The sequence below is a fragment of the Penicillium rubens genome, assembly GCF_028828025.1.
Source record: "Penicillium rubens strain IBT 27055 chromosome Unknown utg000003l_segment0_segment0, whole genome shotgun sequence".
Lineage (NCBI taxonomy): Eukaryota > Fungi > Ascomycota > Eurotiomycetes > Eurotiales > Aspergillaceae > Penicillium > Penicillium rubens.
Window position 1 is genome coordinate 280,067 of NW_026890601.1, and position 26,053 is coordinate 306,119.

A 26,053-nucleotide genomic window follows, 5' to 3' on the forward strand; every position below is an offset into this window, starting at 1 on the left:
AGTCCGGTCTATTCACAGTGCGGAATTCAAGGTCTGACCGAACATACAGATGCGGAGAGATCGGAAGAATCATACTACCTCACTTAAGTCGAGTACTTTTCGAATACGACTCCATGTGGCTGGGACACGGAGATCAGACCTCCTTTCGGCACGAACTTGCATCAACTCTCCTTGCCGTGTCACGGTTTTCGGATGCAAAGTGGAAGGTTGAAGCAATCAGTCGTACCAAAAAGCTACTCGAGAACGATCGTGATCCGCATCTAAGTTCATGGCTTGCGTACAGAGACAGTTCCGTTATGAGAATGTCTGGGATGCCGCGAGAGTCAGAATACGCCCTACAGACGTTTCTAAGAGACGTCGCTTTATCCAGCCCAGAGGAACTGGATATTAGCAGGAGATTCAACGCGCAGCGTGGGGAGCTGATCATTTCTTTTTGCGAGAATCTCATCCGCCAAGGAGAGCTTAACGAGGCGAAAGCGGAATTAATGGAGTGGATGCCGCTGGGTAGGGAGGCATCTACACTTGAAACAATAACATTAAGGGCACGCGATACAACCCTAGGGAAGATACTTCGTTACCAGGGTCTGTTTAGAGAAGCATTTGGCCTCCTGGAAGGCGTTCTGCGAGACAGTCTCCTTGACGACTACTTTGAAGGCACAGGTTGGTATCATGTTCTTCTCTCCGGGGTGGCAGATCTATATTGCGAACTAGGTCAGCCTGCCGATGCTGAAAAGCTCCTGCAGCAAGAATTGAACCCGATGAGAGAAAATAGGACGCAAAACAGTCCCACTGGGAGAAGGTTGCAGGTGTCGCTGGCGGAGACCTACCTGCAACGCAGCATGTACGCCGAAGCGGCTTCACTCCTAACAGATCTTCAGCGAGAATTGTCGTCATCTGGCTTCCCAGACTATAAGGCACATGTCAATAGTTTCCATATCTGGGTATCTCTTGCGAGGATTTCTCATCGAAAGTCAGAGTGGGTAGAGGCCATATCATGTTGGAGGCATGCGCTGAGGGTCCTGGATCGTATCAAGCTGAATGCTGGATTTAATGCCGGTCTTGTTCGATGCTCTCCATAGCCCATGCGCTGATGATGACCGGCGAAGTGGGAAGCAAAGATTTACTCCAAGAGGGGAGGGCAAATATCGCATCAGAGCGGCGAGTGTTCTGGATCCCATTGTTCAATTCCCAATGGCACGATTTGATTTTTGACCTTCTGAAGGAGGCGGGTGTGGATTAGAGGGCCTTTGATGAATTTTTCTTTTTCTTTCTTTTCTTTTCTTTTTTCTTTTTTCCCATTCCGCATCTCGACTGATTGGCTTGGATATTCTCTTTGTTTCCCAAAAACGTAATTCATTTTCAGGAGACCACATAAGAACCTAATAAGTGTATTAGCAAGCTCAGTGTAGGTACTTCGTACACCCTGTCACGGTTAATCTTATCGGATATGCCTTCGAAGACATTTCAGAATAAGGCACTGTTTACCCAAGAGTCATTGGTATCCCTGCTCAGTGACTTAACATGTTATTTTGTTTGAAAATGGTTCAACACTAACCCTAATTGATCCTGAAAGAAACACTGACTCCTGCCAAAGCTAGACTAGCATCTTCGGCTGTATTCAGTTTGGTCTTGTTCTTTGTTTCTTCGTATCATCACACTGGAACAGCGTCCCAACATTTTAATCCCGCCTACATTTAGTAATTTCGGCCCCATCTTCTTGATTCTCGTTGACTCCTTTCATCTGCCATGTTGACGTGAGAGGAAGAAGTCCATAAATATGGGCTTTCCCCCTTTTCCCCCATGGACAAAGAGATTAAACAGTTTTTTAGTATACCTCTTGCGTCGTCTTTTTCATACTATTATCTTTGCAAGAGATTTTTCAATCATCCCATGCTGAATGGTTACATTGGCAATATTTCAAGAAAGAACCCACGCCACCAACAGCCGAGAGCAGGCATCTTCATCTAGGCTAACACCTATTTCAAGACAACCGTCTATATTCAAGCCTGTATATTCCAATTCACTATGACTATGAATCACAGCTACGAGGTACTATTTCCCAACGTGTATAACGTCCTATCTAACAATACAAAGAATGCCCTCAGACTCCTGGCGACGCGAATGCGTAAAGCCCGACCCGAAACCCCAGCAGTATCTCCAACTCATCAGGGAACAGCGATTCCTAACGATAACCACAATATGAGAGGGGTGCCTAGCTTAGTTGGAATGAGAGAGTGGTTGCAAATTTTGGGACACTCGGTATAAATGAACGATAGATTCCATTTGTACGGCTGTCGTTCTGACTAGGCCTAGGAGAGCGATGTTAATGACATTAATATCATCCACGTCGCCGGGACTAAGGGCAAAGGGAGTACCTGCGCGTTCACCCGCTCATTCCTCCATGCGCATGGTTAAAGAACGGGATTCCCAAAGCGGATAGGGCTATATACCTCACTAGACTTACAATACGTCCGAGAGAGGATACAGATCGACAACCAGCTAATATCAGAGGATCTTTTTACGCAATACTTCTTTGAAGCATGGGAAGGCCTTGCTTCTCTGGATCTAGGATAGGATGTCGAAACCACGAAACAGCCTCGGTACCTATAGTGTTTGGCTTTGTTGGCTTTCCATGTATTTATCAGAGAGAACGTTGACGCTGCAATATTCGAGACTCACCATGGCGGTGAGTATGATGCCACTAACGTCATACAGAAGCCCATCGTGACAGGGATTACCTCCCTTGGGAAGGACCACGTTAGGCAGCTAGGCCCTACGCTCGAAAACATTGCTTGGTATAAAGCAGGGATTTTCAAGACCGAAGCACCTGCATTCTCGGTGCCACAGGAAGTAGGAGCGATGAAAGTCTTGTGCGATCGTGCCGCCGAAAATAAGACGACTCTGACGTTCGTTCCGCCTGATAATTGTCTCTCTGCTGATGTCGGAGTGCTGAGTATCCTAGTATAGCGCCTAAATTCTTCCTTGGCACTCGCGCTATCTAGAATGTTTCTGCAGCTCAAAGCACCTGGCCATGCAATGAACTCCGAGGATATTGCTAGTGGTATCAACAACTTTTCTTGGGCTGGGCGATTCGAGATTATAGAACAGGGGACGTCTCAATGGTTTGTAGATGGGGCTCATAACGATATGAGCGTCAAACAAGCAGCGGAATGGTTTTCAAACAACATCAATGTCCTGAATCCGCGGAGGTTAGTTGGTCAGCTTGGTTCATTCGCATCATCGGTCGACTAAGAATTGGTCCAGGTGTTGTGTTCTTATCTTCAGCCACCTATCTAAGGAACGTGATGGAGTGGGCCTCATGAACTGTCTGGCGCATGCTCTCTTGGAATACAATGTGAGACCAGATCATGTCATCTTCACCACAAACCAGGTGAGAATGGATGAGTCCACGAGAATGGGCAAGTAACCAAGCTATTGTTGTAGAAAGGTGTCGAACTGACTATTCCGGTGACAGATAAAACCGTCACCGTGCCCAAAACGCCATTACGCGATCTTTGCGCTACATACTCTTCGTCGTGGCAAGACTTCGATAATCAGGCCAAGGTCTTCAGTGAGCCGACTATTGAGGGGGCATTGAATCTCGCAAAACGAATCAGTGCACAAGAAGGTGGAATACAGGCTTTTGTGACCGGAAGCTTACACCTGGTTGGGGGAGCACTTACGCTTTTGCGGCCGTAGAGTGCTGTGACTAACTAGGTCTACGGGAGTGATACATAGTTATGGAACATCACGTCGCTGAAATCCAGAAATATATTATTCAGTACATATGTCCCGCTTCTATCAGTCACTGATTTATTAATATTTGGAGCATTTCTAAAGTGGACAAATATCATCTAGAATAGGCAGTTAGGAAAAATGCATCTCGACAGTCATTGTGTTCATTGGATGGTACGATGCTCAGAGAATATATGTATCTACCTAGGATAAAACTAATGAAACTTATTTCCAACAATGTCTCTTAAACAAAATTGAGCTTGGCTGAGACTGTCCGCCCGGGACATCCCCAGCCTAGAAGAGGTTGATCCTGCGGGTGAAGCCTAGAGGAATGGCAGTACTGGATTTGTCCAAGGTAGTCTACAAGTGGCCAGGAAAACGATCGAAGAGTATATTGAGAAAGATACAGAGTTTTCAGCCAGTCCTTGAATGCACCCCACCAATGCTTGTCGATATAAGAGCTGAAGGATTACTTCCAACCTCTAGCGTATACCCACAGAAAGGTTTATATACGCTACATAATATGTAGGCTGATGGACGAAATGTGATATATTGAGCAAGGGTAACAGTGACATGGTATATGACAGAGTCTCTCCCGTAGAGAGATGTTGTTCAAGGCCGCCTGTTTTCATTCCTCCTCTCGAAAGGGCAAGCATCGTGGGTGGCTGAATATGGATATCGGGCAACCTATCCCCCTCTCTCTGACGAGCAGCCTCCTGCGGAGCTCTTATCGTCCAAGGCCTTGTCATTTTCATCCGCATTCTTCAAGGTTCAAGCATTGTGGGTGGGTGGTCAAATGTGGATAGTTGATTGAACTGAGAGGATGGTTGTTCGAAAGACTGATAATTTGACGAGGGTGATTGGAGAAGACTGATGGTTGGAGTGGTTGACCGAAGTGGATTACTTGACCAGTCTGCCGATTGTCCTGAAGCCCAAGGGCGCGCCACGGTCTGGCTGGAAGTGGTTGATCGGGGTGGGTGATGGAGTTGATTGATCGAGGTGTTGAGAAGCCCATTGATCGACCAGCCTGCCGATTGTCCTGAAGCCGTAAGGCCCTCCACGGTCAGACTGGAAGTTGTTGCTCGAGGCGGTTTGATTGGAGGGGTTAATTGGGGTGATTGATCGAAGTGAGTTGATTGACCAGCCTGCCGATTTTCCTGAAGCTGAACCCCGCCACGGTCAGGCTAGAAGTGGTTGATCGAGGTGGGTGATCGAGGTGGGTGATCGAGGTGGGTGATCGAGGTGGGTGATCGAGGTGGGTGATCGAGGTGGGTGATCGAGGTGGGTTGATCGAGGTGGTTACCCCGAGGTGATTACTTGAGGCACCTGATTGAAGTGGATTGATCGAAGGTGGAAGGATAGATTTGATTACTTGCAGTCTACCGATTGTCCTGAAGCCGAGAGGCCCGGCACGGTCAGACTGGAAGTGGTTTATCGGGGTGATTGATTGGGGTGGTTGATCGGGGCTGTTTATCGCAGTGGATGGTCGAAGTGGATGGTCGAAGTGGGTGATGGAGGTAGGTGATGGAAGTGGTTCATTGAGGTGATTGATCAAGGTGGTTGATCGAAGTGGATTGATTGACCAGACCAGCCTGCCGATTGTCCTGAAGCCGAAGCCCGCCACGGTCAGACTGGAAGTGGTTCATTGAGGTAATTGATCAAGGTGGTTGATCGAAGTGGATTGATTGACCAGACCAGCCTGCCGATTGTCCTGAAGCCGAAGCCCGCCACGGTCAGACTGGAAGTGGCTGATCGAAGTGGGCTGATCGAAGTGGGTTGATCGAAGTGGATTGATTGACCAGACCAGCCTGCCGATTGTCCTGAAGCCAAACGGCCCGCCACGGTCAAGCTGGCACTGGCTGATCGGGCTGATTGATTGGGGTGGGTGATCGAGGGGGTTTATTGTAGTGGATTGATGGGAGTGGGTTGATTGACCAGCCTGCCGATTGTCCTGAAGCCGAGAGGCCCGCCACGGTCAGACTGGAATTGGTTGATCGGGGTGGTTGATCGAAGTGGGTGGTCGAAGTAGGTGATGTAGGTGGATTGATGGAAGTGGGTTGATTGACCAGCCTGCCGATTGTCCTGAAGCCCTAAGGCCCGCCACGGTCAGACTGGAAGTTGCTTTTCGGGGTGACTGATCGAGGCGTTGATTGATGTTGATCGAGGTGGCTTGATGGATTGGATCACTTCACCAGTCTGCCGATTGTCCTGAAGCCGAAGCCCGCCACAGTCAGACTGGAAGTGGTTTGTTGGAGTGGTCGATCAAAGTGGACGGATTCAAGGGGGGTGCTTGACCAGCCTGCCGATTGTCCTGAAGCCGAAGTCCTGAAGCCGAAGTCCTGAAGCCGAAGTCCTGAAGCCGAAGTCCTGAAGCCGAAGCCCGCCACGGTCAGACTGAAAGTGGATTGATCGAGGTGAAGTGATTGACCAGCTTGCCGATTGTCCTGAAGCCAAACGGCCCGCCACGGTCAAGCTGGAATGGTCGCTCGAGGGTGGTTGATCGAATTGGGTTACTTGGCCAGTCTGCCGATTGTCCTGAAGCCGAAGCCCGCCACGGTCAGACTGGAAGTGGTTTATCGTGGTGGTTTATCGCGGTGGTTGATGGAAGTGGGTTGGTTGACCAGTCTGCCGATTGTCCTGAAGCCGAAGCCCGCCACGGTCAGACTGGAAGTGGTTGATCGAAGTGGTGGGTTGAAGCGGTGGGTTTAAGCGGTGCATCGAAGTGGATGGATGGATCGGATTACTTGACCAGTCTGCCGATTGTCCTGAAGCCGAAGCCCGCCACGGTCAGACTGGAAGTGGTTGATCGAAGTGGATTGAAGTGGTGGATTGAAGCGGTGGGTTGAAGCGGTGGGTTGAAGCGGTGGATCGAAGTGGATGGATGGATCGGATTACTTGACCAGTCTGCCGATTGTCCTGAAGCCGAAGCCCGCCACGGTCAGACTGGAAGTGGTTGATCGAAGTGGTGGGTTGAAGCGGTGGGTTTAAGCGGTGCATCGAAGTGGATGGATGGATCGGATTACTTGACCAGTCTGCCGATTGTCCTGAAGCCGAAGCCCGCCACGGACAGGCTGGAAGTGGTTTGTTGGAGTGGTCTGTTGAAGCGGTGGATCGAAGTGGATGGATGGATTGGGACTTGACCAACCTGCCGATTGTCCTGAAGCCATAAGGCCCGCCACGGACAGGCTGGAAGTGGTTTGTTGGAGTGGTCTGTTGAAGCGGTGGATCGAAGTGGATGGATGGATTGGGACTTGACCAACCTGCCGATTGTCCTGAAGCCATAAGGCCCGCCACGGTCAGGCTGGAAGTGGTTGCTCGACGGGGGTTGATTGAAGTGGGTTGCTTGACCAGTCTGCCGATTGTCCTGAAGCCTAAGCCCGCCACGGTCAGACTGGAAGTGGTTGCTCGAGGGTGGTTGATGGAAGTGGGTTGCTTGACCAGTCTGCCGATTGTCCTGAAGCCCTAAGGCCCGCCACTATCAGACTGGAAGTGGATGACTGAAGTAGGTTGATTGACCTCCTCCTAATCGAGCTGGACTGTTGACTGGATGGTGGACCGGGTGGAAGTTGACTTGGTAGATCCCTACAAGGCAGAGGAGAAACAGTTTCCCTGCGTCAGCCACTGGACTGGTGAGGTCTCCCGCTCATTGATGCGAGTCAAAAGAACGGTTGGGGTTGATGATGCTGGAGTTCTCACCTGGTATTGGGATCGAATTGACTCCATGATTGATGTGGATTGTTGACTTGGATGGTTGGTTGACTTGGATGGTTGGTTGACTTGGATGGTTGGTTGACTTGGACTGTTGACTGGGTGGTTTGTCTGGTTGGATGGTTTGACTTGGATGGTTGGTATGACGGGATGGATGGTGGACTTGGATGATTGACTTCGCTGGTTCCCTTGGATGGGAGGTTGACTTGGATGGATGGTGGACTTGGATGATTGACTGGGTGGTTTGTCTGGTTGGATGGTTTGACTGGGTGGCTCGTATGACGGGTTGGATGGTGGACTTGGATTATTGACTTCGCTGGTTCCCTTGGATGGGAGGTTGACTGTATGGTTGACTGGATGGAAGTTGACTTGGTGGATCCCTAAAAAGCAGAGGATGAACAGTTTCCCTGCATCAGCCACTGGACTGGTGAGGTCTTCCACTCATTGATGCGAGCCAAAAGAACCATTGGGGTTGATGCTAGAGTTCTCACCTGATATGCGGATCGAATTGGCTCGATGATTGATGTGGATTGTTGACTTGGATGGTTGGTTGACTTGGATGGTGGACTTGGATGGATGGTGGAGTAGATGGTGGAGTAGATGATTGTTCATTGATGTCGTTTGAGGGGTTTTTCTTTTTGTTTTTCTTTTTCTTTTTGTTTTTGTGTTTTTTTTTTCCTTTTTTTTTCTTTTTCTTTCTTCCGCGTTTGTTGTCATTGCCAGCCTGCCGACTCAGACTGCCCTGGAGCCGAAACAAATCATGGCAAGACTGCATGTGACTCAGTAAATATGTCTGTATTGTCAGCCCCATGTCATGTTGGTATGGTGGGACAAAGATGAAACCACACGTACCATAGGAATTGCGTGACGAGACAGACAACAAGAAATGATCGAGTTGTCTGAACAACCAATGTAAGTATGTGGAAGGAACAATGGAGAAAAAGTAGATAATCAGACCATACAAGTCATATGATAGACGATGAACATGACATGTGCCAGGTACATTGCAAGGAAATGATGTTGTGTGGTTGAGTTGCCTAAATGATGGATGTAAGTAGACGGAAAGAACAGAAAAGAGAGAGCGAGAATAAACAAACCTCGCAGTCATGTGATGGACGATGAGCATGGTAGGTAGGCCAGACGTCCATGGATGTCATGTTGTGTATTTGAGTTCCAAGGTTGTCTGAAGGGTCAATGTAAGGAAGGAACAAAGTCGGAAGTGGGTGGCATAACTAACCTGACATGTGATGCATGTGGACGTGATGCATGTGGACGTGACGAAGGCCAATGTCTCAACCTCATGGTGACAGTAGGCTTCATCTCACCGGATATGGATGTGGAAAGATGGGAGAAGTAATAAGGCTTAATCTGATGACGGAAAACACCAGTTGATGATGAAGGACCTGATAGAAGGTATGGGATGGATGAAATATTTGATGAAATGTTTTTCGTGCTGTGGGGATGTGGAGAGATGAAGAAGGAAGAAAAAAAAAAGACGAGATGGGGGGGGAGGAGGGGGGTATTTATACCCCAAGGGTCTGGAGTAGCTCTAGCCTGGGTGTCCTTCAGGTCACCCCCCACCCATTTCCAGACCATTGGAGTAGCTCTTGCCTGGGGTGTCCTTCAGGTTACCCCCCATTTCTCAACTTCCCCTCTACAACTACCTGCTCTATGAGTCTAGCCCACTTCTTATGATTAATGTAGTCCCTAGAGTCGTAATGAGAAGATGCGACAGTGCGTACATTCTGTAGGCTTACACGACTAGATAATATTACCACCATACACCGACGCGGTTATATTCCAGCTCTGATCCTGTCCCGCGAGGTACGTCTCACGGAAACGCGTCGACTGAAGATACAGGTCGTTGAGATGCGGCCTCGGGGTAAGATTTATAGATCGCTAAGGTTACACGCTAAACTATGTTTGGTATGGCGTCCACGGGTACGTACGTGCACGGTCCTTGTGTCATGCAGTACCACCTTGGCATTTGAAGCCCCACCAGGTAAGTATAGGCAATACAGTCTACGAGGGAAAGCGCTCTGGACGGTGCTTCATTTTTGGTAGGTGCTGAGGACACTTGTGGTATAATACAATAAGACCGTCTGCAATCTCTATCTGGATTTCTCCAATATGTAGTAGTCCTCCTGATCATCGCTCGAAGCACAGGGGACGGGGAAAGTGGAGTATGGATACCAATACAGGCGCAGGTATGGGAGAAGGGTTGATACCTACGTTTCCACAAGGTGAGTGGAAAACGAACAAGCGTTCGTGTAGGCACTATGGTCTGCGTCATTGAAGGTGTTCGTCGAAGACTGTGAAATACCGAGCACATCGCACGATAAAGCGAGAGATATAGGCACCGCCGGGATACTCACCAGTGGAAGTGCAGGCACCGGGCGCATTGGATTCGCAGCCGTGACAGACATACTGAGTGTCGAAAGGGGGTGGCGGATAGGCGACAACGACATATCCACCGTGTATGTAGCCGAGCTCAGAGGTATTGAAATGGCCCTAGAGCTGATCTAAAAAGGCCAGGGCCGGACACTGGAGAGGACGAATGGGCGAGAACGGCGTTGAGAGAAACGGGGGCACTAGGGACAGTCTCAGTCAGTGGACTCCGTCGCTATGGGGATAGGACAAGAGGATACAACCGCGATTGCCGGTGAGGGTGGTACGCAATCACAAACGACAACAGTAGCAACTCCGAAGAATCAAGTAGACCAGGACACACAGATGCCCGGAGACCGAGGGAGCACCACAAAGGGAATAACTGCCGGGTTTATGATATCCCCTCGGCACCAGGTTTACCCATTGAGACGGCTAGTTATGCGGGCAACATCAGACGCGAACGAAGAGGAAGGTGGCTGGGAGCAGGCCGTTATGGATACACGAAGACGGGGTGGTCGTATTTGTGGGCTTCATGAAACCTAAAGCAATGCGGGGAGATGGCGGGCTTTGGTAAACGAGGTCGACAGAGTGAGTATTCCCGTGGATGGGATAGAGGGATGCGGCCAATTGGGAAATGTAGGCCAGAATCCAGAATGTGAGTTGTTGAGAAGGTCTAGGAAGAGGGATACCAATTGAACCCTGGGAGATGAGAAATCCACATGTAAACCTTTTGGAGCTACTCAGAGACCGTAGAGCATGAAAGTTCAGTTGATTGATAGAGTCACGAAAGCTGTTCAATAAGGAGATAGAGGACGACACTAAGCTACAAGAGAAGCATTTGTTCCAGAAACCCCCCAGAAGCATAGCGTAACTGACGTGAGCGAGAACCCAGTACATGATGGCGTAGGTCGGATTTGGTACGTGTTTTGTCGCGGTGTTGAGAAGGGTGCGCGTGGCAATGGAGCTTTTGGCTTGGTCGTAAATCGCTATATTTCCTGTCCATGATGACCGGTTATATCCGAGTGTCGCAGGTGTTGGGAGCCTGTCGAAGGCTGGTTGGCCATTGGTTGAAGTCGTCGGTACCCGCGAGAGTCTGAACGAGCTCGGAGAGCGAGGGGTCTTGGAAATCGGAGGAAGGTATCGTGGCGGCGGTGATGAAGAAGAGCCGAGATGCTGGGGATTGAATGATCTAGGTGTAAACGAGAACGCAGGTTAGCCCTGCCGGAATGCGCAGCATATTCCGTCAATGACAACCGGTTTCAAGTTCGAAAATCTCAGGGATGGCCGAGTAAGGTGTTGGTTTCGCGGTCGCAGAATGTGGGTAGCGACAACAAGGTGTGCGTAGATGCGTAGAGGATACTGTACGACCATTAGGAAGTGACACCACTGCACAAACCCGAGCTCATGACCTCTTTAGGACCTAGTCAGGTTACGGCGAATCGTACTGATCTTGTCCCTTGTGGAATAAGACCACGCTAGATTGGTGTCGTGTTCATCCGTGGAAATGATAGGTCTCTGGTGGTTATAGTGTTATCCTAGGTCCCAGCACGTTCCTTGAGTGTCAGCTTGACAAATGCGAACCACAGGCGTTGCAAATCGTTCGGTCACAGTCTGGACCCGGGCGCCATTCTGATGTTTGGGTTCGGTTAGAGCTATGGCAACGATGAGGGCGGGCCTCGTTCTGCAGGAAACACGGTAGTCAGCCATACACGGTCCAATATCATAAAATAGAACCTAGCGGGGGATGGGACCCAGGAAGAGAAGTTTCGATACCTTATTCAAAGCCCCCTTCGCTTTTGGGTTGATGCGGAATTAGTCGTCGTATGAGATGCGAAGGCGGCGCAGTGTGTATGGATATCGGTGAAGGGACAGGGGTGGTTTTTGCTTTCAACTGTTCCATAACTCTGATGCGGATATGGAACACGGTTGCGGCAATGCGCTCGTTGACGGTTGCTCGACGTCCGTGGCGTTTAGGCTCGTCGGATGTGTCGAGGTCTCCAAGCCACTTAGCGAAGAGTCCTCCGCTGGTGACTCCAAAGATGGACTTAGATCCATCAAATATCTTAATGTAGGTCTTGAATGTTCCAGTATGTCTTCACAATCTCCAACTTCGGCTCCGTCAAGCTGGTCGCTTTCATCATCACTATCATCGGTACTATAGCCCTCACGTGTCCTCGTTGCTCGTCCTTCTGTGCTGATGGAGCCTTTCGGTTGTTTTCAAAGCTTGCTGGGGCAATTTTAACACCACGCTATTCATTGGTAATTCGGGGTCATCGAATTTCTTAATATTCGCGTAAGTGTATTAGGAAGTATCGCACCCTAGCTTACAAGGCCGCACGAAGAATGGGTTTTGTCAAATATGACATTTAGACTGGACTACTGGACTCATTATGTTTCATTCTACGCCGATGGTGAGACACTTGCGGCAGGCTCCAGGGACACCATAATCCGGCTCTAGGATCCCGTTACAAGCATCGTAAAGCGAACTCTTTGCGGGCATCATTATCAGTTCGAGCAGTATCTCTCATAATGGACAGCTTCTAGCATCTAGTTCCTATGGCAAACTCGGAATCCCTCCACGGGCGGGGTGGTAAATGGTCTCTGCCAACCAAAATTCTCACCATACCAGAGCGCTGACAGTGTCGCATCCACTAACATGTCTGATACTGAAACACCCCGACTTCATACGGTTTTTGGTGTATACGGTGACGCCGGGGCGAGATTTGCCGGGCTACATATTCCATAATTAAATCATCTGTCGATGAAAGATCAGGCTAAACTCCAACAACCAGTCGCCCCCACAGTTACTACAGAGACGCAACAACTACATAAGCTGAGATTCATTCAGTGCCATATCAGGCTCGTTCCCACGTTATGGTCGACGTAGAGCCCTTCATACAGTTATGGACCCCACCGCTTCGCCACTGCTTAGCAACGGGCTACAGCCTCTGTCCTGTCTGCGGTGCGCTCGACACAAAGTCCGATATGACCGGTTGAATCCTTGTTCCCGGTGCAACAGGCTCGGTGCCGTCTGTGAGTTCCCTATTCCAAAGACGGAGAGGCGTCGAAGAAGAAATACAGCCAAGACGTCAACCACGTCCTCCCCGGGACCATCCACTACACCTTCATCCTCGGCATTAAATGAGAAGCTATTTGCTCGGCTCGAGGTCTACGAGGAAAAGCTGCGGAGCTTGGGAGTGGACGTGGAAGCCATCAACGGCTCTCAGCGCCAGCCAACAACTCCGATTTCTGTTTCCAGCGCCCAGTTAGATGCCCAGAGTCAGGGTTGTCCTTGTCCCTATGCGGAGAAGACGACAATGATGACGACGACAACTCTGGACAAAGCAGCAGCAGTAATCCCAATCGACCCCACCATTGAGAGCGGTGCAGCAGGAGGTGAGCATGCGGTGAATAATTCAAGTGGGTTAGCGTTGGGCATACTACCTAGGACGACGGCGGCTCACATTGACTACCTCTACCCACCACCACAGCATTTCACCAAACTGTGGTCAATATACCTTCGAAATGTCCACCCTATCACCATGATTCTCCACCCGACGTCGACCGGCGCAATGCTGGCAGAAGCGGCTCAGTGCCCTGGCCACGCTTCCGAGAGTGCCACCGTTCTGCTCTTTGCTGTCCTGGTTGCTGCCATCATGTCCATGACAGAGGAAGAATGTGACCAAGCATTCGCCATGAAGCAATCAATCCTCTGCTCCAGATACAGATCCTGCTGTGAGTTGGCCCTTGTACGCGTTGAGTTCATCATGTCTTGCAACCTTACCGTGCTCCAAGCTTATATGGTGTATCTCGTAAGTATATCTGCTTGTCCTTTGGCCAACGGCCGGTGGTCATCAGCAACACGTTTGACGGCATCTGCGACTTCTGGATCAAGAACCAGTCGAGTCTCATCTCACGCCCGACTCTCCATACCTTCCACAAGGTCATTTCGAGCAGCGAAGCCTTCACCATTGGAACCTCTCCATGGGACCAGTCGTGCAAACTGCGCCGGAAGGCGGCGGCATTGAGCCTCAACCCTTCTGCTGTCCACCGGTAAGTTCACCTATATACATCATGGTTATGTTGTAGAAGCGTTCTTCTTACCAGGGAACATGCAGATATACGCCAGCCATCTCGAGAGAGATCAATGACGCTCTTCAGGAAATCCTTGTGGATACTCACCAAGGGAAACAGGCAATCCAACCAAAGCTATACTTGAAGAAATTTGTTCTCAACGTGGTGAGTTTTGCCCTGTTGAAATCGAATACCATCCGGGTAAAGAAAATCACAGCACTGACCACTTTCTGTATCTCCTCAAGTCCCTGACATGTAGTTTCGGAACTAGAATTTACACCGTCCGAGATGCCTTGCTCAAAGAAATCGTCGGCGTCGAAGAAGCTCTGACCCGATACCGGTCGCACACCAATAATCTCCAGGATTACCTTCCTTTCCTGCGTTGGATTCCAAGCGCCCAAACTGCGGCCAAAGCGTACAGCGAGCGGCGAGACATTTACATGAATTCCCTGATGGATCAGCTCAAATCGGATATCGCGAACGGGATTGATACTCCTTGCTCCGTCGGTCAAGTTATCAAGGACGTTAACTTTGACTTTAACAATAGTAAGAGTCGAACTATGCATTGGTGCTCCGCGGTGTTATATATATATTGACCACATGATCAGAGGAATTAATGTCCCTTAGCATCACTCTTCTATCGGCAGGACTGGACACTATTCCTGCGAATCTGTCCCAGGGCGTTGCAGTTCTCTCATCTAAGCAGGGACAGGAGATTCAAGAGGATATAAGGGCCGAGATCCTCGCCCATTATTCCTCTTTTGAAGAAGCCTGGGAGAGGATGGTCGCTGAAGAAGCCGTGCCCGGCCTCCAGAGTCTGGTGCAAGAAATCCTCCGCTACTTCAGCGTCGTGCCCATGGGCTTCCCCCGGACCAATATCATGCCGGTGGTCATGGACAATGGAATCTCCATCCCGGCCAACACTTGGTTCTATATGAACTCCAAATCAGCCAACTTTGATCCGCTTGCCTTCCCCGAGCCCGATCAGTTCATTCCCCGACGATTTGTGGATAAAGAAGGAAGTGAGCCCCTAGCCCGCCGCACCGGCGGCCCGCCGATGAGACATTTTGGATACGGGGCAGGCACTCGGGCATGTGTTGGATACCGTCTTGCCAATCGCCTCATGTACGGCATTCTCGGTCGCCTCATTCTGGGATGGAAGATTCAAGCCCCGGGCCCTGTTGATATCCATCCGGACACGTACAATGCGTGTCCCAGCTCGCTTGTTGCAGAGCCTAAGGACTTCCTGTAAGTTCATCTATCTTCCCGCATATTCTTTACTGGGGCAAATTTAGCTAAAACACCTTCCGCAGATGTTCATTCACTCCACGCAGCGAGGTGGCGACCGAGGTTGAGAGAATGGTGAAGCATGGAAAAGTGGCAGAGGTTTCGATTAGAAAGTAACGCTTCTCGTAGTAGGAGTTGCTTGAAACCAAGTTGAAGAATGACCCCGCGACGTCGTGATATTGCTTCTCCGGTAAAACACTTCTACTGTACATGTGTGTAGAATTTGCAAGGACCCCTTCCATGTCAGTCAAGGCCTGTGCAAAGAGGCTGTCAACCTCCCACCATTCCTTCTCAACCCCAACCCTCAAGATCCGCTCCAGGCGAAAAGTTAAATCTAGAATTGTTTCTGCATTAGGTCCCGTGCCCCCTTGGTAAGAAGCATGTTCGCGACGGAGACACCAAGTTGTTCGGCTTCTTCATCGCACCGGACGCTGGCCACGTCCTCAGCAACAATCTCCGACGTTCCTTCTATATGAAGAACCATGGCTCGCAGGCTAAGGGTGCCGCCGCTGCCATCATCACGGCCTTGTTGTGAGTCCTCCGTTAATCCGTTGTGTTCTTTTTTAACGGGCTCCAGCAAAGACTGTACGCCGATTGGCGACGAGCATCCCCCCTGGAGGCTTCGAAGCATCGCTCGCTCTGCCATCCCGCGCCATCGCGACGGCTTATGGTCGACATGGCGGACTAGCTCTAGTATGTCTGGACGGTCCGTGCTCACCTCGACCCCGAGGGCGCCCTGACCTACGGCATAAGGGAATATACTAGCATCCAATCTATGAGTGATCCGATGGCCGAGTCCCAGGCGTAACAGTCCTGCAGTCGCCAGAAGAATGCATGAAAATCGGGAAGAAGGTGCGTCCAGCTTAGCAAGACGAGTATCTCTAGTATATGCAGGGTCCTTCATTAGAGTCAAGAATCAAGCCTTTCGCGCTGACAAAGTTTGCATTGAGGAATAGCAAGGACCGACCTTCAGGGAGAAAGGAAAACACTCATCACTTACACATTGCCGCGACATTCTACAACCTCCAAATGAGGCCAATTCCGCCGAATCAGCGCTTTCCTCCGGGAAGAGCTCGTTCCCACTATTGAACCAGGGGGTAATTGATCGATGGATGTGAACTCCAGATCGGACCTTATACAAACAGCATCGGAACAGTCCTCCCGCTCGGGGACCGCGCCCAGAAGACAACGCGGTGGTAGCGTGGTCGGCATGTCCTTTAAACTGTGCACCAGACAGTGGATCTTGCCTGCCACCAAACTCAATTCCAGGTCATTGGTCCATAGGCTTTTACCAATATCGGAGCCACCGGTCTGCTTGGAGAGGACCGCAAAGGGCGTCTGCTTATCCGCATCACCAACGGCACTGCCCGTGGCAATTTGAAAGGTGGGAGAGGAGGCAAGTGCTTGGCCCAGGACAGATGTGACCGAACGAGTTTGGACGAGGGCGAGCTCCGATTTCCGGCAGCCAAAAATGACAACCTCTTCTTCTCCTGAAGATGAATTCTGTTGAGGCTCAGAGCAGCCGTTCATGTCAAGGCTCATGGCGGGCGAATGAAATCCGGCAGAATTTGCTGCGTTCCGGCGACGTAGAAAATTAGGAAAATCTGCTTCAAACAGAGGGGTTGCTTTGTGGCTCTAGACAAACTGTGCAAACCAGTGGCGCTGGTTTAACTAATTGTGACTAGACCTCGGCACAGCCCAGGAGTGGCTGTAATGGGGTATGCCCCTCCATGGGCTGCAATGGCTGTACATACCCTATCATGGTTAGGCTGTGCTGAGGTCAAGTATGTAGTGACAGCCTACATATGCTCGGTGTAACCGGCCCTTTCATAAATTACCCTTTATTACGGACCCACGCGGAACGTGGGTCTGTAATAGTGAGGGTCCGTAATAACATTGAAATGGTAATTTATGAAAGGGGCTGGTTACCATAGTTGCCTATGTTGTAACTTATATTGCCCTTTCTTAAGATAGAGAGTAATTACATCTAAACTAGCCAATCAACTCTCTCCCATCTCAGTGTGGGTGCACATGATTTGAGACTATGCTAACGACCCGATTGGACGACTACGCTTATCAAAGCAATCCCAAACTCCAGGGCTGTCCACGGGTCTTTCAAATATCTTTCAAATATATATGGCGTGATCCAGAAAGAAAGATAACGCTTGACCACGGAACAATCCCCGTCCATATGATCTACACAATTGAATATCGGAACACTTTTCGAACCGTTTCGCCAATCTCGAGGGCGTGCGCCCGAGATGTCCGGGAAAAGACATTGATGTGGGCGATCCATGTATTCCGCCCCTCACTGGGATCGGGCACTCGTTGTCCCTTGGTCCAAAATGTACACCACCAGGAAACGTGAGCCCGAAGATCCGGTCGTCGGCTGAAGAGCTCAAGACAGGGGTCGTCCGATTGGCAGATGCCCCCTTTTTCCACCGGAAGAAATACCATGTAGCACCAGTACTGGGATCCCTGCGCAAATGGGTGGGATAGCTGACGGATTCGTTGGCGGTCTTGAAGAGGAAAGAGCAGGGCAAGACCCCAGTAGTCCACTCCATATGTGTGCTTGATAGCGTCTGCAGCCTGGATGCCGGGCGGACGCGGGTTGATCTCCAGCAACCAGGCCAGCGGCTGCTTTTCCTTTTCTGTAGGAACCGGACGCTGGGTCAGGTCCAGCACGTTGTCCTGAGCGGTGTATTCCATGGTTGAGTTCTGCACGCGCGCTTCAAGGTGATAAATGCCGTCTGGCAGCCCTTCTCGAAGAAGACTTTGATGGAGAGAATCCCGGATCACAGCCCTCTCCTTGGCCGGGAGCGCAGACGGTAGAATGTTCCCCAACTCCAAGAAGGTGCCGAGACGACTTCCGGTCACTTGGGCATTGACGTCGGCGCCCTTGGGGAACTCGTCGGATGCTTCGAAGAACAACACTTCCCCGTCGCAAAGCACAAAGTTGGCGTCCACTTCCGGCGCGTCGCAGTACTTCTCAATCACGAACTCCAGGCCGTGTCTCTCTGTATCGGTGGCTTGCATGCCAGCGTCTATTTCTTCCAGGTTCCCGACACGGTATACTCCTTCGGATTGGAATCCCATCAGGGAGGGCTTGATAATGAGCGGGAACTCGAGCTGGTTCTCGCGTACAATGTGAGCGGCCTCCTCAAACGTTGACGCCCGATGGGTCGGGCGCCCTTCGGAGACGCTTAACTCAAACTTGTTGGTGATATTGTTGAAGATCTCTGGCGAGTACGTTGGCAGCCCCAATTCCATGGCCGCCGCGGCGATTGGGACTTGGTAGTGGTCGCAGAAGGTCACGAGCCCGTCGAGATTGCCACCCCAGGCGCGGATGGCGTCGACGACGCGCGCCGTGAAGACGTGGTCGGATTGCTCCGTACACTCCACGGGGATGAATTCTCTGCACCAGCGGCCCCAGCGAGGCCCGTCCAACCAATGTCCCGGGTTGTCGAGCACGATCATATCGATTCCCAATGCTTCTGCTGCCTTGTACACAGTCTCTCCATTTCCTCCGCGATCCGGCGGACGACGGCCACCTTCGACGAGGGCCAAGGTTTTACGCTTCGTCTCCAGCATCGAAATCCAAGAAAAGGACAGTCGATCGCTCAGTTCAACATCAAGATCTGCTAACAGCGAGGCGAGCGCGCCCGGACTCGTGCAACCGGCTGTCCTTAAGAGCATACCGCCAGCGGACGAGGCAAACACCTTTGGAACGTCTTGCAACACTTCGATGTCGCAACCACGTCCATCAAAGTACTGCAAAGGTCTCGCAAACACTAGGACATTAGTCACCAGAGGACAGTCGAGAAGACGTAAAGGAACGATGTCAGACCTCGCAATGTACCCTTGAGTTTGTGGTACGATCAGCCGAACAACACTCTGGGTTTCCGTAAGAGCCTTGTGAATAGCTTCAAGCGCAAGCCGAAATCCCTCTGTCGTTCCAAATTGTTGGGGATCGATCGTTTGCTGCTGCTGGGCAGCTGGCCCCTCAAAAACGAGGCGAGTTTCATCTGCACGCGCAGGCCAGGCAAATGAAGATGATGTAGTGACCTTTCGGATAACGAGATCGATTAAGTTCCAGGAAATAGCATTCGATGCCACGCTAACAGTATCATTCACCTGATGTCCACATTGGAATCGCGCTGCAAGGTTACCAAGTGTTAGCGCCTTCATGTTTAGAATTACGGATACGGAGAAAAACATGCCTTCCGATCCATCTTGCCCTTTAACAACAATTATGCCCAGCTCCCCTGTGATAGCAAGCGTAGATTTGCGCATGATGAATATCCCTTGCAGCGAAATGTCAACCGAGATGAACCGATCACGATGTACTGTACTCCAAATATTTAATTCAGACCTTTCTCTTGTAACTATCGGCCTGATTCAATATGTCCGGGTCGGACTGTCCGGTGCTCGTCATGGTCCACCCCACCCCGGACAGTCCGATATTAGGAAAGGGTTCTGGTCATCTCTGGCGGGGCTCTCTCAAATGTCTCTCTATATATGGAAATAGGAAGAAGGCTGACAGGGTCCCACCGTCCTAGAAGACAAGCCACCCCAGCTAACACACCAGCCAGCATCTTGGAGTTGCTCTTTCTTTAACTGCAATCAAACACATCATGTCCTCATCGGAGGCTTGGACGAAGGCATTGAGGGATATTGAGCCTTGCCACTTTCCAAGCTTAGTCCATGAACCTGCTGCGTCGCCCACGGTGGAAAACGTTTGCACCTCGCTGATACTGCCCACAATTCCAAGGCCCGGGTCAATTACAGGAGATCTGTTTACGGAGGATGAGGTGTGCAAACTTGCATTTGTACTGCTGCTCAGGGCCTATATCCGGACTGATTCCGTGTCCTGCGCCTTTGTGCGTCGTGGTTCTCCGACGACGTCAACGACCCTCTACAATGTCCTCCATGCCCACTTGGATGCCAGTGCCACTCTCTTTGACAACAGTCGGCAGCATCTGTGGACAACCCAGCCGGATGTACCGCAAGAAATGCACCAGGTAGACGCCTGGGCCAGGTCTAGCAAGTCCTTCAATACCACGCTTTGTCTTATCATGCAGCAGGAACAGCATGAGGCAGACCAGCAGCAGCTTTTGGACGATGACTTGGATTTGGATCTTATTTTGCGCATTGAGCAAACCTCTCCGGCGGCGGGTACGGATGGCCACCACCGAGCCAAGATGGTTACCTTGAGCTACAAGACCGATTTCCTGGACAAATGGTACGCACAAAACATCCTCGCGACCTTCGAGACCATTCTGCAAACCATGGCAGCCGACATTACCCGCCCCCTCAAGAACGTCAACCCGATCAGTAACCGGGACCTGCAGACGATCCGTTCCTGGAATGCCACAGTGCCAACTTATGTCTATCAGACGTTGAACGAGCAGTTTGAAGGGACGTTCAGGGAAAATACCGAGCGGGAAGCCGTCTACACCACCGCAGGGTCGTTGACATACCGCGAATTGGATGACCTGAGCACCGTTCTGGCAGTACGTCTCATGAAGCTTGGGGTCAAGCCCAACACTGTGGTGCCCATATTTATGAGCAAGAGTCGATGGTCCGTCTGCGCGATCGCCGCAGTCTGGAAAGCCGGCGGGGCCATCGCGACAATGGATCCCGCGTACCCCAATGAACGTCTCTTCGCCATTGTCGACGAATTTGAGGCAAGGGTTATCATCAGCGACCCAGAGCAGCGGCCGCGTTTCGTTGAGCCAAGTCACGTTCACGTCGTTGACGAAGTGGCCGAACTTCCCCATTTCCCCAAAGCCAACGGTCTCCCCGTTTCCCGAGCTGAGGCGTGGAAGATGAGTGGCGTCAAGCCCAGGGACCTGGCTGTGGTGGCATTCACGAGTGGGAGCAGTGGCAAGCCCAAAGGGGTCTTACACACCCACGATCGCTTGACCTCCGAACATCTGTCTTACAGCTGGAACGTCGAGTATACCAATGGATCCCGAATTTTGCAATTTGCGTCATATGCCTACATTGCTTCCGTTGGGTAAGTTTTGCTTCTTTATAAAGCCACACACATGCACATACCTACTACATATTGATCAAGTCGCTGAAACCCCGACTTTCCCAGAGAGACTCAACGTGTGTTCTCCCACGGCGCGACTTTATGCGTCCCGTCCGAAGAGGAGAGATTGTCCAATCTGGCAGATTTTGCCAGACGATCAAGAGCCACCCGATCTTACCTTACATCTTCGGCAGTTCGAACCCTCAATCCAAAGGACGTGCCAAGCCTGAAAATATTGTGTGGGGGTGGCGAGCCTATTCCCAAAGACCTCGAGGAGATCTGGGGTCCGCATGTGCACTTCATCCAGGTCTATGGTGGTAAGTAATAAGCGTTTATTCGGGATAACTCAAAGCACAGCGAACTGACCCTGTTTTCTTCAAAACCGGAATAGCTACCGAAGGCGGTTTCTTGGCCAGGGATCGAACCAGCAAGAACCACAACAAGAGAGGCCTTTGTCCAGTTGGTGGACTGGCGTGGCTTGTCGACCCCGACGATGTGGACAAGCTGGTACCCGTCGGCGCAGCGGGCGGGATCGTGTTTGAAAGCCATGAACTCGCCCTGGGATACCTCAACGACCCCGAAAAGACGGCCAAGACATTCATCGACCCTCCGTCCTGGGCTCGGGTGCGACCCCAAGCGAAAGGTTGCAGATATCTCCGCAACGGGGACATGGGGAGGTACGAGGCAGATGGGAGCGTTACTGTTTTGGGCCGTGCCGATACGCAGGTCAAGATAAATGGGCAGCGTGTGGAGCTGGGTGACGTCGAGTCCAATCTACGTATTCTGCTGCCGCTGGAGTGGGTAGTGGTCGTGGAGCTGGTGAAGCCGGGTGACGCTCCCGACCGGCCTATTCTTACCGCATTTGTTCGTCCTAACAAAGCTTTTGCGGGGGATGCCCGAACAGTTTTTGCAGACGCCAAGGCACGGCTTGAACGGGCGTTGCCCCGGCACATGATCCCGCGAGCCTGCGTCGTCGTTAAGGAGATACCAGGACACTACAAGACCGATCGCAGAAAGCTCCGGAATGAGGCGAGCGAGCTGGGTTACAAGGCATTGCTTGCGTCTTTGGCAGTGGGCAATGGGAGCAGCAAACGCCCGGTTCCTCCGGCCACTGAGAAGGAGCACATCCTTGCTGAAATATGGGCGATGATCCTTCATCAGGACATAGATGTGGTGGGACGACGGCAAGACTTCATTGCTCTCGGAGGGGATTCCCTGGCGGCCATTAAGCTGGTGTCGGCAGCCCGGGGGAAGAACCTCGAGCTTACGACGCAACAGATCCTTAGCCATCCGGTTCTGGAGGAGATGGCCAACCTTGCCATTGCGACATCTACCGACCTTCAAGCGATCGATCATCAATCGCCCTCTAAAAAGATGTGTCAGCTGCGCTAAAGCAGCAGGCGGTGGACAGTTAAGTTCACCGCCTTTTTAGGTGGGTCGGCTGAGGGAACGTCCCTCCCGAGGTCGTTATTGCCAGATTAGTCAGCCACGAGGATGGTGAAAACGAATATGACATTTTGCGAGCGTTGGTTTAAAAGATTAACTCTTCTCGGAGCTGTCGGCATTGTGCGAAAGATTTTAACGTAAGATTAATAAGTGGAGAGTATCTAGATGAGAATTTCCGCTGCGCTTCTTGCAATATACGAAATAGAAGCTCCCGTTCGCGATTTACCACACTTTCAGGTGTGTCGCCATGGGCTCCCCAAAGATGCAGAGCTCTCACCAATGCTCAGACTGCCCGAAATCGTATAAGTCGTTGAGTCATTTACATCGTCACCAGACCACTCGTACGTAGTACCTTTCCGTTCCTATCCGACCCAGCCTCTAACAAGGACCCTTGTTTCAGATCGCCCCAAACTCCCTTTCGCCTGTGCATTTTGCCTTCGGGAATTTGCAAGGACGTAAGTTTGCTCCCCCTTACTCTGTTGGTAGTTTCACTCTTTTCTTCCCTTCTCAACTTGCGAAGACGTCGAATCGCCAATCTTATATGTCGATATCAGCATCAGATCATCAATTAACATTGATTTAGGGACACAATGCGTCGCCATGCCCAAAGGTGCTCCCAGAGGAACAACCGTAGGTCGCCGGGCAGGAACAAGCGTGGACCTAAGAGCACCGCATGCGAACGATGTGCTCGCGCCAAGGTCGCTTGCAATAAAGAGCACCCATGTGCAAGGTGCCAGCAATCGGACTCAGCCTGTCACTATGCCCTTCTAGAGTCGACTCAGCCCTCTGCCTCTATGCGCAGAGTGAACAGCGAGACAACATCCCCTAAGCCAACGGACCGTCGTACCCTGCCATTCCAGCGACCTGGGAGGTCAAAGATGGCCATTCCATTTTTACTTACTTATGCCGACCCCCAAAATTCATTCTGCGATTTTCGAAACACTACTGGACCAAGCTCGACCCTAGCTCAAAGATCGCCCGGATATAATCATGGGATACCGAGTTTGGGTGGTCAGATCACTGACCCAGCCGACTACGTACCTAGCTCGCTATATCTCGATGGATTTTGGGATTTGTTTGGTTGGCATGACACGACTGACTGCCAGGAGCGATCGATGGGTAGCCATACTCGGTCCTGGATATTTGACCTGCCCGAAGACCCTCTTCAGGACCGTGTCAACCGGGCGCTCGATGATCTCCAGGACTTTGAAGAGGGCTTCCGCCAAGGAAATTCAAGCAGCGAACCATCTGACATCGATCAGTTTCGACACGAGATGTCCACACAAACCTTATGTATTACCATTGATGCATATTTTGAATTCGTTCACCATAATTTCCCTCTAGTTCACCCCCCTTCATTTGACCCCCACAATATATCGACACACTTGCTTCTGGCAATATACATTGCTGGATCACTTGTTCTTTCGCCTCGATGCAGGAAATCTATCAATCTGGTTCAAAGGTTCATTTTTGAGACTGATGCGATAGATGACATCATCTTTAAAAAGTCCACCTTGCCAGTACAAACAAAGATGGAAATTCTCCAAGCGGCGGCAATTATAATATCGGCTGATGTTGTTACCGATAGTTGGTTGGTACAGCAAAGGATTTGCGACCAATACTTCCCCAAGTTATTAAGCGCCGTCCGTGTGCTCTCACTTACTTCAATTCGAAATGACTGGGATATACCGTCAACAATGGGTATTGAAACGGACTATGAGGCCTTTGTCCAAAACGAAATCATGGTCAGGTGCGTCATTGCTTCTCCTCATTCTACTCGCTTGTTTCCACTAGGCGAGGCCTCTAAGCGTTATTTCCGATCATAGGATCACTGCGATGACCTTCCTTTTGGATGGACAGTTCTTGATATTCCGTCGCATACACCCTCGATTATCTCCTGCTGAAATGACAGGTGGCCTCCCATGTGTGGATGAACACTTTGCAACGAACTTTGGCTCACAGTCTGAAATGCATCAGCTGGCAATGGCGAGGCCGACAAGACTGTCCCTTTCTGAGCTAATCAATATCCTTATGCGGCCAGTGTGGCACGGCATAGACAGTGAGGAAATGCGAGGCCTGAATATCCGTAGCCTTTTCATGGGAATTTCAGGTACGCCGAAGATCAAATTCCCCTGGACAGAATTCCACTAACAAGCCAATCACAGGCCTGCATAACATAATTTTTACGGCACAGAAAAACCAGACTATTCTTTATCTTTCAGATAGGATCAAGACGGCGCTCAGCAGATGGCGAGAACTGTGGGATGATCTTATGGAAAGAACGACCGACCAGCAAAGGCATGAGGTTGGTTTCATGAAGTATGCAATGGAGTTCTGGTGGCTTGCAGAAGCTATGCTTCGTGTAGACCACGAAGGCTTATCAATGGGCCATACAGCTATTTGGTCACGGGAGTCCCTGCATGAGAATCTTGTGCGACTCCAGAGAACCGGTCTGACTCAGAAAGCATAGGTCCGTTAAGAGCAATCAAAAATAGAACAAAGGCCATGCTAGATAAAGCCACACAAACGCACCTGATCATATTGCATTAGGTATTAGGTAGCTTCGTAGCTAGTCGGGTCTTACGCGTATCGAAACTTTGGAGCCCATTCTGCCTCATGTTTCCCTTCAGCCCATCTAACGTATGTAACCTGTGGGTGTCCTGGGTCCTCGTGGGTTAGTAATTTTGTTAGTAGACTAGCTTGAAGGTAGGTATAAGTAACTACAGCATTTCCGTCCGGTAGACGGTTCACTTCTGATATCGAATTAACGTAGCGTGGACGGATTAATGTGTACAGATATAGGTAAGTAAGAGCGACTATGGATCACTTCCTCTTAGAGATCGATAGAGGGGAAAGTACCAAGAATTTCCCATTTGATTTACATCACTTTGACAAGGCTCGATGGCTCTATGGTGCGACTTGACGGAAGTAGATCTTTTTCAACATACCGGTGGATCATGTTGATTTGTAGACCTACTTGTTCAACTCTTGCCAGGTCGAATAGTGAGCTTCGCGTTTGGGAAAGATACAGTCGCCATACGAGAAATTCTAATTTTCCTGTGGGGCTCAGGACCGGGTATATCCCACCAAGTGGCAGAATCGGAAGTATCCCACATCAAGGGTACCTTTATAAGTGGCCCATGACGATTATTGGCATTTTACAACAAGTGAGAAAAAAAGGGGATTAAACGCAGCTTCTTCTACTTCACAGGCACCCATATTACCGTATCCAAATCAAGTCACTTAAGAGCCATGTTAAGGTTGCTTCCAATTAACAGTGCGAACGCCCGAATACTGGTCAGGGAATTTAAACCTCACTTCTCGCTAACAGCTCCAAGAACCTAGGTTGCCGTGGCTATCTCTAGAGCCCAAACCTTT

General features: G+C 50.6%; 11 protein-coding genes across 11 annotated transcripts; 9 read left to right on the top strand and 2 right to left on the bottom strand.

The window, feature by feature from the left end:
- Positions 1-113: 113 nt before the first annotated feature.
- N7525_006300 (tetratricopeptide repeat protein) lies at positions 114-1,079 on the top strand (the record flags this gene model as incomplete). The annotated part of the gene is made up of 1 exon (XM_002569183.2): positions 114-1,079. The coding sequence occupies one exon, from the start codon at positions 114-116 to the stop codon at positions 1,077-1,079; it is 966 nt and encodes a 321-aa protein (XP_002569229.2).
- Positions 1,080-2,025: 946 nt separating this feature from the next.
- On the top strand, positions 2,026-2,574 carry N7525_006301 (folylpolyglutamate synthase; the record flags this gene model as incomplete). Its single annotated transcript, XM_061213677.1, has 3 exons — positions 2,026-2,259; positions 2,314-2,410; positions 2,441-2,574. 3 exons carry the CDS (start codon positions 2,026-2,028, stop codon positions 2,572-2,574), a joined length of 465 nt encoding a protein of 154 aa, XP_061068108.1.
- Positions 2,575-2,680: 106 nt separating this feature from the next.
- N7525_006302 (uncharacterized protein) lies at positions 2,681-3,699 on the top strand (the record flags this gene model as incomplete). The annotated part of the gene is made up of 5 exons (XM_061213678.1): positions 2,681-2,686; positions 2,716-2,961; positions 3,016-3,209; positions 3,265-3,391; positions 3,445-3,699. 5 exons carry the CDS (start codon positions 2,681-2,683, stop codon positions 3,697-3,699), a joined length of 828 nt encoding a protein of 275 aa, XP_061068109.1.
- Positions 3,700-4,648: 949 nt separating this feature from the next.
- N7525_006303 (uncharacterized protein) lies at positions 4,649-6,078 on the top strand (the record flags this gene model as incomplete). The annotated part of the gene is made up of 9 exons (XM_061213679.1): positions 4,649-4,708; positions 4,735-4,839; positions 5,072-5,174; positions 5,215-5,252; positions 5,292-5,375; positions 5,399-5,506; positions 5,538-5,578; positions 5,674-5,760; positions 5,901-6,078. 9 exons carry the CDS (start codon positions 4,649-4,651, stop codon positions 6,076-6,078), a joined length of 804 nt encoding a protein of 267 aa, XP_061068110.1.
- A 135-nt stretch (positions 6,079-6,213) lies between these two features.
- Positions 6,214-6,581, top strand: N7525_006304 (uncharacterized protein; the record flags this gene model as incomplete). Its single annotated transcript, XM_061213680.1, is given in 2 exon segments — positions 6,214-6,434; positions 6,446-6,581. 2 exon segments carry the CDS (start codon positions 6,214-6,216, stop codon positions 6,579-6,581), a joined length of 357 nt encoding a protein of 118 aa, XP_061068111.1.
- A 3,487-nt stretch (positions 6,582-10,068) lies between these two features.
- Positions 10,069-10,374, top strand: N7525_006305 (uncharacterized protein; the record flags this gene model as incomplete). The annotated part of the gene is made up of 1 exon (XM_061213681.1): positions 10,069-10,374. One exon carries the CDS (start codon positions 10,069-10,071, stop codon positions 10,372-10,374), a length of 306 nt encoding a protein of 101 aa, XP_061068112.1.
- Positions 10,375-12,734: 2,360 nt separating this feature from the next.
- On the top strand, positions 12,735-15,157 carry N7525_006306 (uncharacterized protein; the record flags this gene model as incomplete). Its single annotated transcript, XM_061213682.1, has 5 exons — positions 12,735-13,580; positions 13,649-13,884; positions 13,950-14,070; positions 14,151-14,451; positions 14,514-15,157. The coding sequence occupies 5 exons, from the start codon at positions 12,735-12,737 to the stop codon at positions 15,155-15,157; spliced, it is 2,148 nt and encodes a 715-aa protein (XP_061068113.1).
- Positions 15,158-15,526: 369 nt separating this feature from the next.
- N7525_006307 (porphobilinogen deaminase) lies at positions 15,527-16,734 on the bottom strand (the record flags this gene model as incomplete). Its single annotated transcript, XM_002569178.2, has 2 exons — positions 15,527-16,073; positions 16,193-16,734. The coding sequence occupies 2 exons, from the start codon at positions 16,732-16,734 to the stop codon at positions 15,527-15,529; spliced, it is 1,089 nt and encodes a 362-aa protein (XP_002569224.2).
- Positions 16,735-17,388: 654 nt separating this feature from the next.
- fmpC (ATP-grasp enzyme fsqD) lies at positions 17,389-19,485 on the bottom strand (the record flags this gene model as incomplete). The annotated part of the gene is made up of 1 exon (XM_002569177.2): positions 17,389-19,485. One exon carries the CDS (start codon positions 19,483-19,485, stop codon positions 17,389-17,391), a length of 2,097 nt encoding a protein of 698 aa, XP_002569223.2.
- Positions 19,486-19,826: 341 nt separating this feature from the next.
- On the top strand, positions 19,827-22,621 carry N7525_006309 (uncharacterized protein; the record flags this gene model as incomplete). The annotated part of the gene is made up of 3 exons (XM_002569176.1): positions 19,827-21,211; positions 21,296-21,546; positions 21,621-22,621. The coding sequence occupies 3 exons, from the start codon at positions 19,827-19,829 to the stop codon at positions 22,619-22,621; spliced, it is 2,637 nt and encodes an 878-aa protein (XP_002569222.1).
- A 644-nt stretch (positions 22,622-23,265) lies between these two features.
- On the top strand, positions 23,266-25,145 carry N7525_006310 (Zn(II)2Cys6 transcription factor; the record flags this gene model as incomplete). Its single annotated transcript, XM_002569175.2, has 3 exons — positions 23,266-24,425; positions 24,502-24,785; positions 24,841-25,145. The coding sequence occupies 3 exons, from the start codon at positions 23,266-23,268 to the stop codon at positions 25,143-25,145; spliced, it is 1,749 nt and encodes a 582-aa protein (XP_002569221.2).
- Between the last annotated feature and the right edge of the window lie 908 nt (positions 25,146-26,053).